Genomic DNA, 14,586 nt, shown 5'->3' on the forward strand with positions numbered 1-14,586 from the left:
TTTCTGTATGCGTGCAGTTTAATTTGTTGCTGATGGAATTACTTAGCTGCACAAAACCACAATATCAATACCTGACACATTAGCCAGGTTTAGAAAGAAGAAAGCAAATACAAAATAAACACAATGTAGACTTTGAAAAGCTTCCCAAAATATCAAAAACATTTCATGTGACATTTTGTAGGCATTAATGCTGACTGGCCTGATTCTTCATTCCTCACCATACAAAACCCTAACAAGGCCCCATCTACCAGGCCAGAGCAGGGTGGGAGATTACTCTTAGGCCACAGGACAATGCTGGCAACACATACAAGGGGTACCAGCTGTCCACCAGTAAATCTTAAGAAGAAAGTTGCTAACTGGAGAAGTGAAGTTCTGGAACTGCCTTCCAAAATGAATAGCTGGTGCAAACAGCGTACTTGTTAAGATAGAAAGCAAGTGATTTTTAAGAGTGCTTGATCTACCCCAGTGACCTTCTTGGAAAATAAGAAGCTTCTTATTTCATCTATATTTTAGGATCACAATTCTCCAACATGTTAAGTTTGTAATAGTATTGTGCAGTTGTGCATTATACATCACTACAGTAAGTACAATGTAATGGAGAAGTGACCCAGAGCACGTAGTTTAGAAATAAGCACACTTTTGTTTAAAGTTAATTGTCATAGAGCTTTTGGAAGGTCATTACTGAAGAGAATAATATGCTGGAGTCTAACATTGACTTTTGGTTCTACCGAGAGTACATTCTTTATAATACCACAGTATTGAGAAAAATACTACTCGCTACACAATATTTAAGAATACAAGAAACAATATATAAGATGTTAGATAACTTCACAGAATCACTTTACGTTAATACTGAAAAGGGCTTATTAAAGTTCGCTTATTACCTCTATCTGTAATGCTCATAGCATGTGTGTTAGGAAATCAGTATCAAGACATTTATTCGAATAACGTTGACATCACAATGAATGAATACAAAATACAAATAACTTATAACTGCTGACAAAAAAATACTGAACTGTTGAACAGATGATCTCATGCTCTTGTGTATTTTGCATTTTAGATCTCATAGTTTCTGAATTTCCTCAGAAGCTCTGATGGAGCGTCCCCTGACCAGCGGAAACGCAAGTGCCAGTAATTTGCCTCGGAAAATCCTGAGGGAAAAAAGAGAAAGGCATGTAAATTATTATAAACATGTAAAAAACAAAGTTGTCTGAAGTAATACTTGATAATCTTCCTCCCAAAAAGTAAGTAAAAAAATTGGTCACTTCCAGCGCTCTTGTCTAGCAGAGACAACCTCTGTATTCTTGGCACCGTTTGAACAAGAACTCAGGCACACACCAAACATCAAGATATATATCAGCTGGAGAGAGTACAAAGGAGAACAGCAAGAATGATGGCAGCCCAGAAAAGAGGACTTAAAAAGAAAAACTGAACAACTTGCATTTGCCTAATCTAAAGAAGGAGAGATAGAGGGTGACATGATAAATCTCCAATACATGAAAGGCAGCAGTGTGGAGGAAAGGTACGGATGGTCCTTTCCATGTACAAGGCAATAAAGGAATTTTTCAGACCCTGTGCTATGTTTTTATGATCTATGGGCTGTTAATATTAAAATGTGATCTTCCTGTATCAGGAAGCTGAAACCTATTACCAGACTAAGTGTTAAAATCTCTTATTCAGACTGAAATAGCTACATGGAGTTGTAGTCCACAATTCCTACAGACCAGGAGTCAGAAACTGAAAATATTCCAGCTTAAAAGTTGAATCTAATAAAATAAATTTTCCTGGACCAAAACAAAAGCATTATCAACATCCTAACATCAAGTTTGAACACTGAAGTGCATATAGGCCCTGTCAAATAAATATATTCTAATATTAACATTTATTAATATAAATATATACCCACTAGATATATTAAGTAGGTATTTGATTGGCTTGATATTTTTCCCATTTGATTATATGGAAACTAGAATTAAATTAAAACTTCAAAAAATTATGAGACAGAAGATGCCTGCAAAGAAAGCTCACCGTTACAAGGAATGAGATGTTTTCTTTACTGTGAAACATTACTGTTCTACAAAGAATACAGTGATGACTTAATTACCAAAAAATAGCAAATAGTACAGTGTTATAGAGCATAATTTTTAAATATAATGTTTTCAGTTATGCCTCATACACATTTGTTTGCTGAATTTTCTTATCTATTTTCTGCATTCCACAAACGTTTGGGATGAAATTAGGTTTTGCTACCCACACAGTTCAACTTAATTTCCTGTTTGATCAAGCTGGGAAGAAATGGCAGGACTTTGTTCTCTGGTAGCATAAACCTAAGATTATGAAACTCCTGAAGGATCAAGCAGAACAGAGGGTGGCCGTTGTGGTAAGTAAAGTTTGATTCAGGCACACTAACTGAAACGATGGACAGGAGACACTAGCTGGCCAGATGACGGCTTCTGAAATACACATTTATTAGTGCATGCACTAATTTAAAAAAAAAAACTTTTCAAATACAAAAGAAGCCTTCAAGGCTCCATTTTTAGTCCTCATTAACGCATCCGATGCAAACTGTGCAGAGGTACTGAATGCTGGATTAAAAAAAAAAAAGAGAATATAATACCTAAATATTTTAAAAGTTGTTAATCTTATTTTTTAGAAAATCACTTAAAATAATTGCCTCCCCCTTTTTTTTCTGTTTTGTTTAATTTTTATAGAGCAGCAAAACAGTATTTTCCATGTTGGTTTAAGAATTTTTTTTTCTTCTTCTCCAGTTTTTGGTTTTACTAGCAAACAAGCAAGCAAACATGGGGTAGGGACGAAGAAAGGTCTGAAAGCTTCAAAATTAAATAAACGGTAAACAACATAAAACCCAAAACAAAACCCCAGCCCAAAACCACATTAAAAGATCTACCAGTTGAACATATTACTCTGGAGAAGAATTTCTCATGACTAAAAGTCTCTGTTTCAGGCCAATCCCTGAATACTGCAATTTTCTGTAACTGCTGGTTTCACTTACTTGGGGAGTCTGGACTCTTTGAAGACTGTGGTTTCACATCAGGAATTGCAACATCTTCTTGCTCCCTGTTCTCATCTGACAATCCGCCATCATTGTTTTCAGTCTGTTGGGTCCAAATCTCATTAGTTACATCATTGCTGCTATTCAAGTCAGGAGCTTCCAGCATTTGGTCCTTCTTACTTTGGACAGCCCAGTGCATCGACTAAAGAAATGCAAAAATAAAAATAAAAATAACTAATTCCTATGTTTTAAAAGTTTTTTAGTGAACTTTTCTTTCTTATATTGGTGTAATAAATGGTTAAACAAAGTGCATACTAGAGAGAAGCTCGCAGGTCAGTAGGATAGGGTAAAACATGGTTATGTTGGAAAATGGGTGAAGAAAAAAATTGTTTAGGGTAGCAAAAGAACTTCAGCAATCAGTTGAACACCTGCGACGTGTTGTCCATTGCACAGAGGTCCTTGAGCTAGGCAAGCGTGATAAACACTTCCTGGGAAATGTGCAAATTGAGAAGCTCCGTGCATAAATTGGGAAATGCCTCATCAGAAGTCCCTGTCCTTGAAGATTAAGGCCCTCCGAAAAATAATGAGCTAGCTGAAGCTCGGCAGGAGATAAGAAAGTGCAGACATAAACCAAAGAAAGGCCAATTCCAAAGTGTAGACAAAAGTCAAGAAGGGCTCCTCTCCAAAGACCACCACCAACCCCCATGGAAGCCCCCCCTCCAGGACCTAAACTGCATGCATAATAATTATGTAAATATGATAATGAGTTCTAGGAAATTTGATGAATATGTAACAGAGTGATAGTAGCTTTGGCTATTGTAACGTACAGTGGACATGTTAGGTGAAACGATTCCCTCATGTCCCCAGCCAAAGAAAGTAATGCTTGCTCATTAATGCTAAACCCAGCATTAAGGAGTTTTCATTCCCGATTTCAGTGACAGTTACATATTACAAAGAGCATTTGTGAGAATAGTTTACGTCAAGTCAAGATGAAGAACAAAATGTACAATGAATCAAATAATCCTAAGCGTCTTTTGTCCACTTTCTTCTGGACTTCAGACACTTTTTTTAAGAGGCAACTGAGTGACTTAGAAAATTTCTACTTTCAAAGGTGTCTTTGACTTCAAGGTGCCCTTTGAAAGCAAGACAATTTGGAAAGATTTACTATTAAAGTCTGTGAACTGACTTCTGTTTGGAATTGAACTAAGCTTGATGGGATACTTCCAGCAAACATTTAAGTTCAGGGATAATGCTTTAGTTGAAGAGGCTCTGAAACTTCTCTTGTAAGCAGAATTGAGGTGAACAGAATTGGCAAGGGAAGCATTTATTCATCTGCCTTGAGATATGACCATGTAGGCTTGTAACTATCATTCACTCTAAGAAGGCAGAAAAAAAAAATAATCAAACATTATTGAATTAGGATCTACTATGAACATGCTACCAAATTATCTCACTAGCAAAATTAGGGGGGAAAATGACCCTCAGAACATCTGTCTCTGTCACAAATCAGGGCCCACAAATCGCCAGGCAGGGCCTCTCCAAAGACCTGTGTGAAGCTCAGGGTTCCAAAGAACCTATCTTCTAGGTTTTTCAATTAGTTTTTATTTAAACAGCACGAAAAGCATTCTGATAAGCAATATACCAAAAGGAGAATATATTACACCATGGTCCTAGATTTAATCTAGCTCTGAAAATAAATAAAAGGTTCCTACAGAAGCAAAGTGTGCTGAAGCATTTGAAAACAGCCCATAAGTTACTTAAACTTCATATAATACACATAAAAGCAGCAACTTGATAAATTCACTCTAAAATTACTAGCCTAAAACCTTTCTGTGAATGGGCTTCTATAGCCCTCCAATTTTTCCTGCATGTCCTTAACATCCTTAGTGCAGGAATGACTCTGCACTATTCCCATCCCCAAAACCCACCCCTGCAGCAGAAGTGTTGTAACATCCCCACACTCACTGCACTGTTTTCTCCTTACCAGCCCTACCTCCCCCTTCTCCTGACAGCGCAAACGCAGACAACACCAACCGTTTTCACAGAACTGCTCAGGGCCTCCCATTGCTGGAACGGAATGGTAATTTTGCTTCGTCGCCAGTAATCGTAACGCGCTCGACTGTCTTCATTAGTAAGAATCTCCTTAGCTTGCTGCAGCTTCTGGAAATTCTCCACTAGAACACAAACCAGAAACACACTAAAGCCAATAGTTGTTTTCAAATAAATTAATCCAGATGTGAAAGGGGAGCTGCCAACAATGGCTTAGAGCAAACAGAGTAGAGGAGACAGGAGGAGAACTAAGCGACAAAGGTATGTGGTTGTTTTGCTGACAGCCTTGCACAGTTTTATCTGGCTTTAGGATCACAGCACCTTTGGTGGACAACTTTTCAAAGGAGTATTAAAATGTTCATTTGTCTACTGGCTTCAAAATCTCCTAAATTTAAGTTCAGAGAATCTTACAGAGTATAGCAGGCAAAGGCACAAGTTGCCCCCTGCAGACAACCTTAAAAAGGGGAAATTAAGCTAGAGTATCAATGCTTAGAAGGAACAGACATCCTCAGCAGCAAGGAAGTCAGAGCAAAGCACAACACCAAGAAAACATGAGTGGGGAAAAAAAATAAAAAAGAAGACAAGCAAAAATTGACAAGCAAGAAGAGGAATCTGAATATCATTCAAATTAATTAACTTGTGCATTTTATTAGCTATGTTTTCTACATATGCTAAAATGTTGTCCTGAATACCAGACCGCATGAATGAGAGCTCTTATTTTTCCCTACGGGGTAATTTTTCATTAAATGGTTACTAAGGATGCAGCTGCGTGTTACTGTTTGTAGAAGGGTTATAAAGATTTAGATTTTATCGATGAGTCACCTATGTCACAGTGATCTAGTATTATTATCATTAATTTATTCCTGTTTACAAATTAGAGATTTCTTTTGAAATACACTAAGCCCAAACACTAATCAAAATTGGTAACTATAAATCAAACAGCAGGTTGAGGAGGCAGTTCTATTAGGTTTCCTTTTTCTAATGTTACTAGTTTTCAACAGATATAAGGTCTACTTTAATTACTCTTTATTGAGCTTTAAGATAATGAAAGAAAAAATATAACGTAAGCTTTCACCAGTGAAGAGGGTCCCAATACGGAGAGTGGCCCGAGTAACGACAATCACCCCGATGCGGCTCCATGTCGCCCCCTCTATTGCCCGAATCGCTGGGTTATGTCCTTTGCACAGCAAGCGCCCGCTGTTCACGCGCCCCATACCCCTGGATTATTGGTCATAAGCAACTTATCACGCACCCAAAGGGAAACTGGGATAGGCAAGCATCTTGCGGTGTGCTGCCTACTGGTGCTTAGCTTGGCCAGATACATAGCTGGGAAAATTCCTCATTAACAGATACAGTTCCTCACAGCACAGCCCTTCAAGGTCATCCTCCTAACACAGCTGTTGTTAGCAGTCTGATCTCAGGCCTGGATTGTCCAAACCCTACAACAAAATATCGTGGCCATTCTCTGTCAGAAATTCTACTACACACCAGTACTGTAAAAAGGTATTTAAAGTACATACAGCATATTCTCATAAAGAGAGCATAAAATATTTCTTCTTGACAAAGCAAGTTGCTCCAACGCTTGGCACTTGGTCTCCCTTTTTGAGTTACTTAGTTTCAATGAACTGGGGCTGGGGCGTGGTGCAGACAGAACAGGACCATGCACTGGGGTAGACTCGTGTTTCCCAGATGCAAACGCCAGAATTTTCTGCAAAGTTCACTCCATTGGTTTCATCGGTATTTGTGCTATCCTTTAGAATAAATTAAATACTAGTGATCACATTATTGTTAATAGGTGGTAGATTGTGTCTCAAACACCCAATCTCAGGGAATCTCAAATTGAAAAATTCCATGTATTTCACCTTTTAAAACCTCCCCCTTGTCAACTGTCTGATTCTAGCCAGGATGGCCCACCAGCGAGGCAAGCCAAGCCCTGCTGAGCGCTCTGCCGGAGGTGGTGGAGTGCGAATCTCATTTAACATCAGCTGCATTCCCAGCACTGCTATCTCGGTGGAGGGTGTGGGTGAGGCCAAACTCACTGAAGGAGGGAGGCCACCGTGTTCAGCCTCGGCTTACGTTGTTCAGTGTAGAGTTAAACTAATAGGAAGAACCCAAATGAAAACTTTTGTGCATGAATCGAAATGAGAAACCTATTTAATTATCTTACAACGAATTTTTGGTGGGGACCAAATTATGACCAGAACAACCTTTATTCTAAGAACATAAACTGTTCAGACATCAGTGAGCACCGATTAGAGGTAACTTGTGGTTATGAATGGCTATGATTGTCTCCAAATAACTCAGCTGCCGCTTTGCTGTCACAGGTATGATGAACTGCATGCTTTCATAAACGCAAATGTTAGCTGCTGTTCTGCAAACAGATGGCTACTCACATCGTGTTGGCTTCTCTTTATTTCCAGCCATTAAATTACATTAAAAGAAACTAAAGCACATTTAATGTGTTTCTGATGGGCTTGTTCACGGAAGCAAATTAACTAGTTGACGCAAGCATGGCACTTGAATGCTGCTGCGCGTGGAAGCAGGCCAACTTCATAGGCCTAGAAAGGGATACACTCCATAAATAATTTCTGAATGAAAAGATTTTCTACCATAGAAAACAAAAAAATTTAAAGTCCTAGGAAAAAAATATCCGTGTCTTCCTGCTCTATCACCTAGGGGTGTACAAGTGTTAGAAAATAATATTAAATCTTGCTATCTAAAGACAATACGCTCAATATAAATGACAATTAAAATATATTGGGGGAAAATATATTTATTAAAGTTTTAAGGCTGAATTTAATATCTTAGTCATGTTAACGTACAAAAAAAATACATTGTTTTAAACAGGGAAGAAAACATACCTGCTTTGGGGTCTCCAGGATGTTTGTCAGGATGACATTCAAGGGCTTTAATCTTAAATTCTGCAAGAATCTGTTCAACCTAAACAGAATGTCAAGACTGAAAGTGAGTAAATACATACACACAGAAAAGATTTTCAAATTTTCTTTTTGAAAGGCGTTGCGAGGAACAACAAAGAATGCAGAAAGACTTCTTCTTACTAATTTTTACAAGCTTTAGTACAAGCAAAATAGGTAACAACAACCATCTGTCTGTGACACTGCTTATTTAATTTCATTTTCCATGCACTCATCCCTATTCTTGTTTTTGCAAAGCTCAGTCATCCAATATGGCAAGTTGGCTTTAAGAAAAACACGTAAGGATCATGTGTGAGAAACCCCTTCCTCACATTTGACCACACAGGCAAAATGCATCACTTCAGCTGTTCTTCACTTTGTTTAATCAACTCTAACTTTTAACAAAGTCTCATTGCAGGAAGCAAAGACCTTCAGTAATACTGAAGATCAGTTTGTGGGATTGGGTGGCTCTCTCCATATCTTCTTCACAGGAAATTTAGCCCATACCACATGACTTTTCCATCTTGGATACCCTCAAAGCTAAGTAGATAGCAGTTGACGTTCTTCCTGTCAAGTTAATTTTCTGTGCAAAAAGACTGGTTTGCAATGGAATAAATTTATAACCAATACTAGACTACTGACATGTATTAGTTTGTTAGTTAATTAAAAGTTCTGGCACAATTTATAGTACCATAAAGTATTACAACCACTGGACAAACAAAGACGTATTAACAGTTAACAAAATACAGGAAAACACTGGAGTGGGCATCAGCTTAGATTTTCACATTTTCAGATTTTTCCAAGTATCTTGCTTCTTATTATCATTCAGAAGCCAAAACTTCTTGATATCATTCCAGTACAGCTTAAGCTTTCACAACAACTTGCCTTAAGATGTCAATTAGCTACTGTTCTTTCCCACACTAGAAAGGCTGTTTACATAAATTCCTCATCCTTCTAATCCTGATATCCGTAATAAAATTTAAATCATTTATTTCAAAATTGAAGCTCATAACATTTTTTCTTTAGAATAAAATCACAGTTTGCTCAACTAGCTAGCCAAATTTTATTGTCATATGCTGGGAAAAAATGTGGTTTACAGGGGTATTTTAAGAATTCTAAACCTTTTGTTCTTCTCAGTAACTTCTTCCAGAGAGACAGACATAAGGTGGTATATTTTCAGTCAGTGAGATACTTAAAAATACATACATTGTACAGACAACTTGTTGGAAATGGTTACTACATAGCTAGCTACCATCTCTAAAACTCAGACATATAAAGGAGAACTTTGAAGTTAAAATATGTACAGTAGCAGAGAGGTAGTGTGGAAGTCTTCAGTTAAAAAAAAAAAAATCAGTAGAAGGAAAAGTTTATAGGAAGTTTATACAAAATATATTTATGTAAAATATTCAGCGAGATATTTTACCAATAAAGGTATCTAATACCCTCTATACATGAATAACCCTGTTCTTGAAAGAAGGATGTAGATTAAATCTCTCTTCTTCCTCTCAAGTCTGAAGTTGAACTAGGTGTCCATGAGCACAGTTCTTTCTACAGGAAGCCAAGAATGAACATGGGTATTTACTTGAATACAGGTAAAATCTGTCGAAATTGAGACTATTGGTGCTTAAATTTAACCAGGTCATATCAAGACCTGAATATTCAGCATCTTATATGAAAGTACTGAAGCTGGGAATGGCCAGTATATGCCCAAACAAGCCTGTGCTGCTACAGATACTTGACTGCATATACAAAGCAATGTGATATCAAAACACCTGTAATGCTTCAAATTTCTGTTAAATGTTAGAAGTAGTGTGCACCATCCTGAGGGAAGGCAATCATGGTACTCAGTCAACTTGTGATCTACTCTCATGTCAAAAATCATCTAGGAACATGTGCTGCTTCTCTCAACAAATAATACTTGACAGATTATTTTTCAGGACCCATTAGCATCTATTCCATATTTTAATTTCTTCTTCAAGGAGTTTGAAAAATCATACTCATATGTGCTTGACCTAGTCATTAATTGCTAAGCCCTTAAGGAATTAGTGTGATGTAGAAAATGAGAAATAGCATCTGCAAAAACAGCCTGCGCAGAATCTTTAACACCCACCGCCCTCTGCTAGGATGACTTTTCAGGGGTTCTCTCAGGAAAAGTTTTGAATTCCTTCTCTAAGAGACCGAAGCTGCTTACTAGTCTGCTTTCGGCAACAGAAAAGGCAGAGGGATTCTCCCAGCATTTGACCACGAGGACAGATGAGAGCATCTGATTAAATTTACTGAGCAGAATACAGCTTTTATCCACACTGAATACATTCTTCATTACAGCAGAGTAATCGAAACTCCTTTTCCAAAACTGAAACACAATTCCAGTTAATATGACGACTGGATTAAAAAGTATCAGCATACCACTAATGCAGACTATCCAAAAAAGGTTATACGGACACCATTAGGAAGAAGAGCATTTGTTTTAGCTACAAATCATTCAACAATTGCTTAGCTAGATCTCATTATAAAGTATGTATCTGCTACCAAAAAAAATTATTAAAAGCAGTATTTGGATGTCATTAAAATTAGAACTTCAAAATCATTAATATGACAAATGAAAAAGATATTATTTTTGTTTTTCCTCCTAATGAATACAGTTTTTAAAAAAATTTAAAAAAATGTATAAAACCTGACTCAATAGCATTATCAGTGACCTACAGCTACGAGCATTCATTGTATTAGTTGCATATAAATAACTTTTTCCACCTTTTAAAACTGAAAATATATTCCAAAATATTATTTGGATGTTGTCGAATTTATGCAGTTGGCTCACGATTCATAACCATATCACATGTTAAACTAAACTAATGAATAAACCATTATTTCAGCTGTATCTATAATAAAATCCTCTTTCATAAGGCACTTTTAATACAAGCCTTATTCAAGAATCTTAACACTGGTATGCAGCTCAGAAAATTGAGCTTTAAGAGGGAGATACTAAAAGATAAAAGCGGCAAGAGAGAAGGTTCACAATGCATTTCAGGTAGTCCTGCCTGTGGAGATAAACAACTTCAAATCCCCCCTGCAGCTACAGAAGCACATCGAACACACGTTCTTAACCCAGAGGGGAGGTGGGGAAGGCTCCTACCGTAGATAGTTCATCGCATCCCAGCAAGTTGTAGTAATCTTCAAAATCATCCGGTCTGCAGTTCAGAATTGCATCCATCCGGACTGGTCCGGCGGGCTTTTTCAAGCTGAGGCGCAGAGGGTGGAAAACAGAATATCAGTACAGAGCTCACACAAGGGTTTTAAAAGCAGCCCAGGGAAACAGGCAATGTCCACCCGGGTCTGCAGCTCTCGCCAGTGCTTTTTAACACTGGCAGCTGACACACGTTAATTTTGTGGGGTTCTCTGCCAGCCATTGGCCCTGCAGGATGCCAATCCGGTCGCACAAGCCCGCTCCTGGCAATGCTCCCTGGGATTTGTAGTTGCCAAAGTCACTGCAACATTAAACTGTGGGTCTCTCCCAGACAGAAAAGAGTTCCAGATGCTAGCTAAAACCTAGCTGTATTTGATTGAGATCACGCCATCAGGTGTATAGCCGCTTAAAACCAGGCATGTACTTAAAGACTTCCCAGCACCGGAGCCTACATATACTAAAATATATTCTCTGCTTAATTTTTAATTGCAACTTTTGCCACAGTCTTTAACAGCAGGATTATATGGGCAATTATAGAAAAGAGTAAGGATTGCTTCCAAAATAATGACTACAGGGCTGCAAACTTTTGAAAATGAAGTACCGACCTTGCCAAAGCCTCTCAGAGTTCTGTCAGTCACTTCCACAGGAAGGGGTGAATCTTTACTCCTCGAAGGTTACCTAGGGTATGTACAGACTGCTCTTCAGAAACAAGCAGCTCTTGTGCATCAGTTGTATGTCTGACAAGATTAAGACTATGAAAAGACAACACAAAATACTTTCTGTCTACTATCAAATTAAATAGAGATTCTTTCTCATACTAAACTACTTCCAAACTGTGTCCTGAAGGTCTGTATTGTGTGCAAAACACGTTCCTGGTAAAACTCACTTTACCTTGAAGTGAAATACCTTTGATTTTGAACAGCAATTAGTGATCGAGGCCTCAGTCCAACAAAGACTACAGACACGTTTAACTACAGTGTCTCCTATGATCTATTGATTTTAAAAGATTACTTCCTACATGTAATACCAACCACTTGCTGAAGTCTTTTCTCTAGAGCCTAAAGAGCTCTATTTTTACTCTTCCCATCCCTGCAAGAGCTTTGTAATCCAAGATGTTTCATGTCATTAAATATTGCTGATTCTTTAAACTAACACGCACAAATAGATGCCTTGAATAGCTATACAATTTTAGATGCAGTGACCTAGCAGGAGAGTCTGCGCAGACCAGATGCATCGGGAGTGACCAAGGCTGGAACAGGTGTGTGTTCGTCAGTGAAGGACCTAGTGGCCATTCGAAACTGTTTATAAAGTACTGAATATATAATTCCTGCATTTACAACTGCGTTCTTTTATTATTGTATTAATCTTCTGAAATTATCTACTTATAATGTTAGTCTTCCACTGCTTTCTCTTTAAGATTGCCTCCTCTGAAATGTCCTACTTCTGCTGTATGTCCAGAGAGCCTATTAAGATTATACAATATATAAAGCAGATGCAAAGAAGCAGCAATAATATTAAACAGCAAAGCAGAAGCCTCAGTGAAACAATTAAAACCCTTTAGAAAACACTACTACCATATTTCTCAGAGTACACAGAACAATAGCTACACTTTTTCAACAAAGTAGAAGAATTAGCAGTTACAAACCTCTCCCTCTCCCCCATTCATAACTTAATAATAAACCAGAAAAGTACAGGAAAGAAAGTCTTTTAGCAGGAGATCATGTAAATATTTAAATAGGTTGTACTTTGGGGGAGGATAAACAAACAGTTGTCCCTCTTCCCCACAGCACTCCTGACAACGTGCTGTTCTTGTCCAAGTATTTCTTGCATATTTGCATAAGGTGAAAGGGAAGGCTCTTTAACCCTTTTCCCCTCCAGCTTTCAGTGGCTATTTCTGTGCTGCAAGGTGAACTGCTGGACCAAGAGCTGGATTCAGACAACCAAACCCCAAGACTTGCAAGCCGCTTGTTCACAGGGAATTTGCTCGCTGAAGCCTCGGTCCCACCTATAACTCTCGTCTGTTCAGGCCAAATAAACAAGAGCTTTGATCCAAACCGCAGCAGCGACCGTACTCGTGCCATCCCCCACCAAGATTTCCAGTGCTTGGGGCACAAAAGGTCCCATGGCACGGTCTGAAGGTTGACATGTGGAGGACACAAAATACTGATACTGAATAATAACTAAGTAAACTGCTCCTACAAACTTTAGGGGCGCAACTCACAGAGCAAAGCATCATCCAAAAAAGGAGAGTACAAGAACCTGTATATAATACACAGAAAATAAATATAAAGATTGCCTTCTGGACATAACCTTTATTTGAAGGAGAATCACAGCGCAGGAGATGGCACAGCTTATGTGTCTACACATTTTGGTTAGCGTTGCTCAGAATGTACGAACAGCACTGAGGGTGAGAAAACCTCATATTCGATTTCTGCACCCAACCACAAACAACACATTTCCATTCATTCCTAACATACTATCAAACAATTTTGCTTGTTTAGAGCCAAGAGTGAAATTAAATTCTGGTTCAGCATAACAGGAAGTTTACCCTCAACTTGTAATAGTCATAAATGGCCCTTTAAATAAAACTGCAAGATCTGGAAATCTTCCCATAAAATACATCAAACCTTCCACTACCAGTTCTTCTCATCTGACTTCAGCTGTTTTGCTTCCTGAAGGCAGAGTACACATTTTCAAGAAGTTCAAGGCACAAACTAACAACTGCAATTAAAAATTAAGCAGAGAGTATATTTTAGTATATGTGGGCTCAGGTGCTGGAAAGGTACAAGCCTGGTTTTAAGCGGCTATACACCTGATGGCGTGATCTCAATCTCAAATACAGCTAGATTTTACCTAGCACCCGGAACTCTTTTCACTCTGGATGAGACGCACAAAACTCAAATGGGACTTGCATTTCATTCTCCATCCTTGTCCCCACACTTCCTCAGAGTTGCAGAAATGTAAGAGGACCAAAGCACTACCAAAGTGACTTCCCAATTTATTGCTAACTACTGCAACATCATTATTAACCTGTGTAAACGCTTCCAATATTAGAGTTAGCTTTAGGATCCTTGAATTGTTTCCTCATCAATGCCTTCGCAGAAAGCTTTAGATCACATACCCGTATCATTCACGCATTTTCTTCCTCAGAATGTAGTCTTCACATAGGTAAGCACCAAAACAACACTGAAGTCACATCTCTCCCTTATATGCTGACAAAAGCATCGTGCATGTGCTTTTTAAGAAATGTGAAACTTGCCTCAGCTTCAGTAAGGAAAAAGAATGCTTGCGTATAAAGTTGCACAGAAAAATAAAAACGTTCTGATTCCCTTCTGGTTACTTCCTATACTTCATAGCTTGGTTTTGAGAAATAGGTAGTGTGAGAAGCAGCATGTACATGTTTTTTGGGGGTTGTTAATACCCAA

At 38.2% G+C, this 14,586-nt stretch overlaps 1 protein-coding gene across 1 annotated transcript; it reads right to left on the minus strand.

The window, feature by feature from the left end:
* DNAJC12 (DnaJ heat shock protein family (Hsp40) member C12) lies at nucleotides 1-11,522 on the minus strand. Its single transcript, XM_009966863.3, has 5 exons — nucleotides 11,111-11,522; nucleotides 7,924-8,002; nucleotides 5,048-5,187; nucleotides 3,014-3,215; nucleotides 1-1,151 (listed from the first exon to the last, which is right to left on the minus strand). The coding sequence occupies exons 1-5, from the start codon at nucleotides 11,186-11,188 to the stop codon at nucleotides 1,057-1,059; spliced, it is 594 nt and encodes a 197-aa protein (XP_009965165.2). The 5' UTR covers nucleotides 11,189-11,522; the 3' UTR covers nucleotides 1-1,056.
* Nucleotides 11,523-14,586: the final 3,064 nt, after the last annotated feature.

This window comes from Tyto alba, unplaced genomic scaffold, assembly GCF_018691265.1.
Source record: "Tyto alba isolate M040663 unplaced genomic scaffold, T.alba_DEE_v4.0 Super-Scaffold_1, whole genome shotgun sequence".
Lineage (NCBI taxonomy): Eukaryota > Metazoa > Chordata > Aves > Strigiformes > Tytonidae > Tyto > Tyto alba.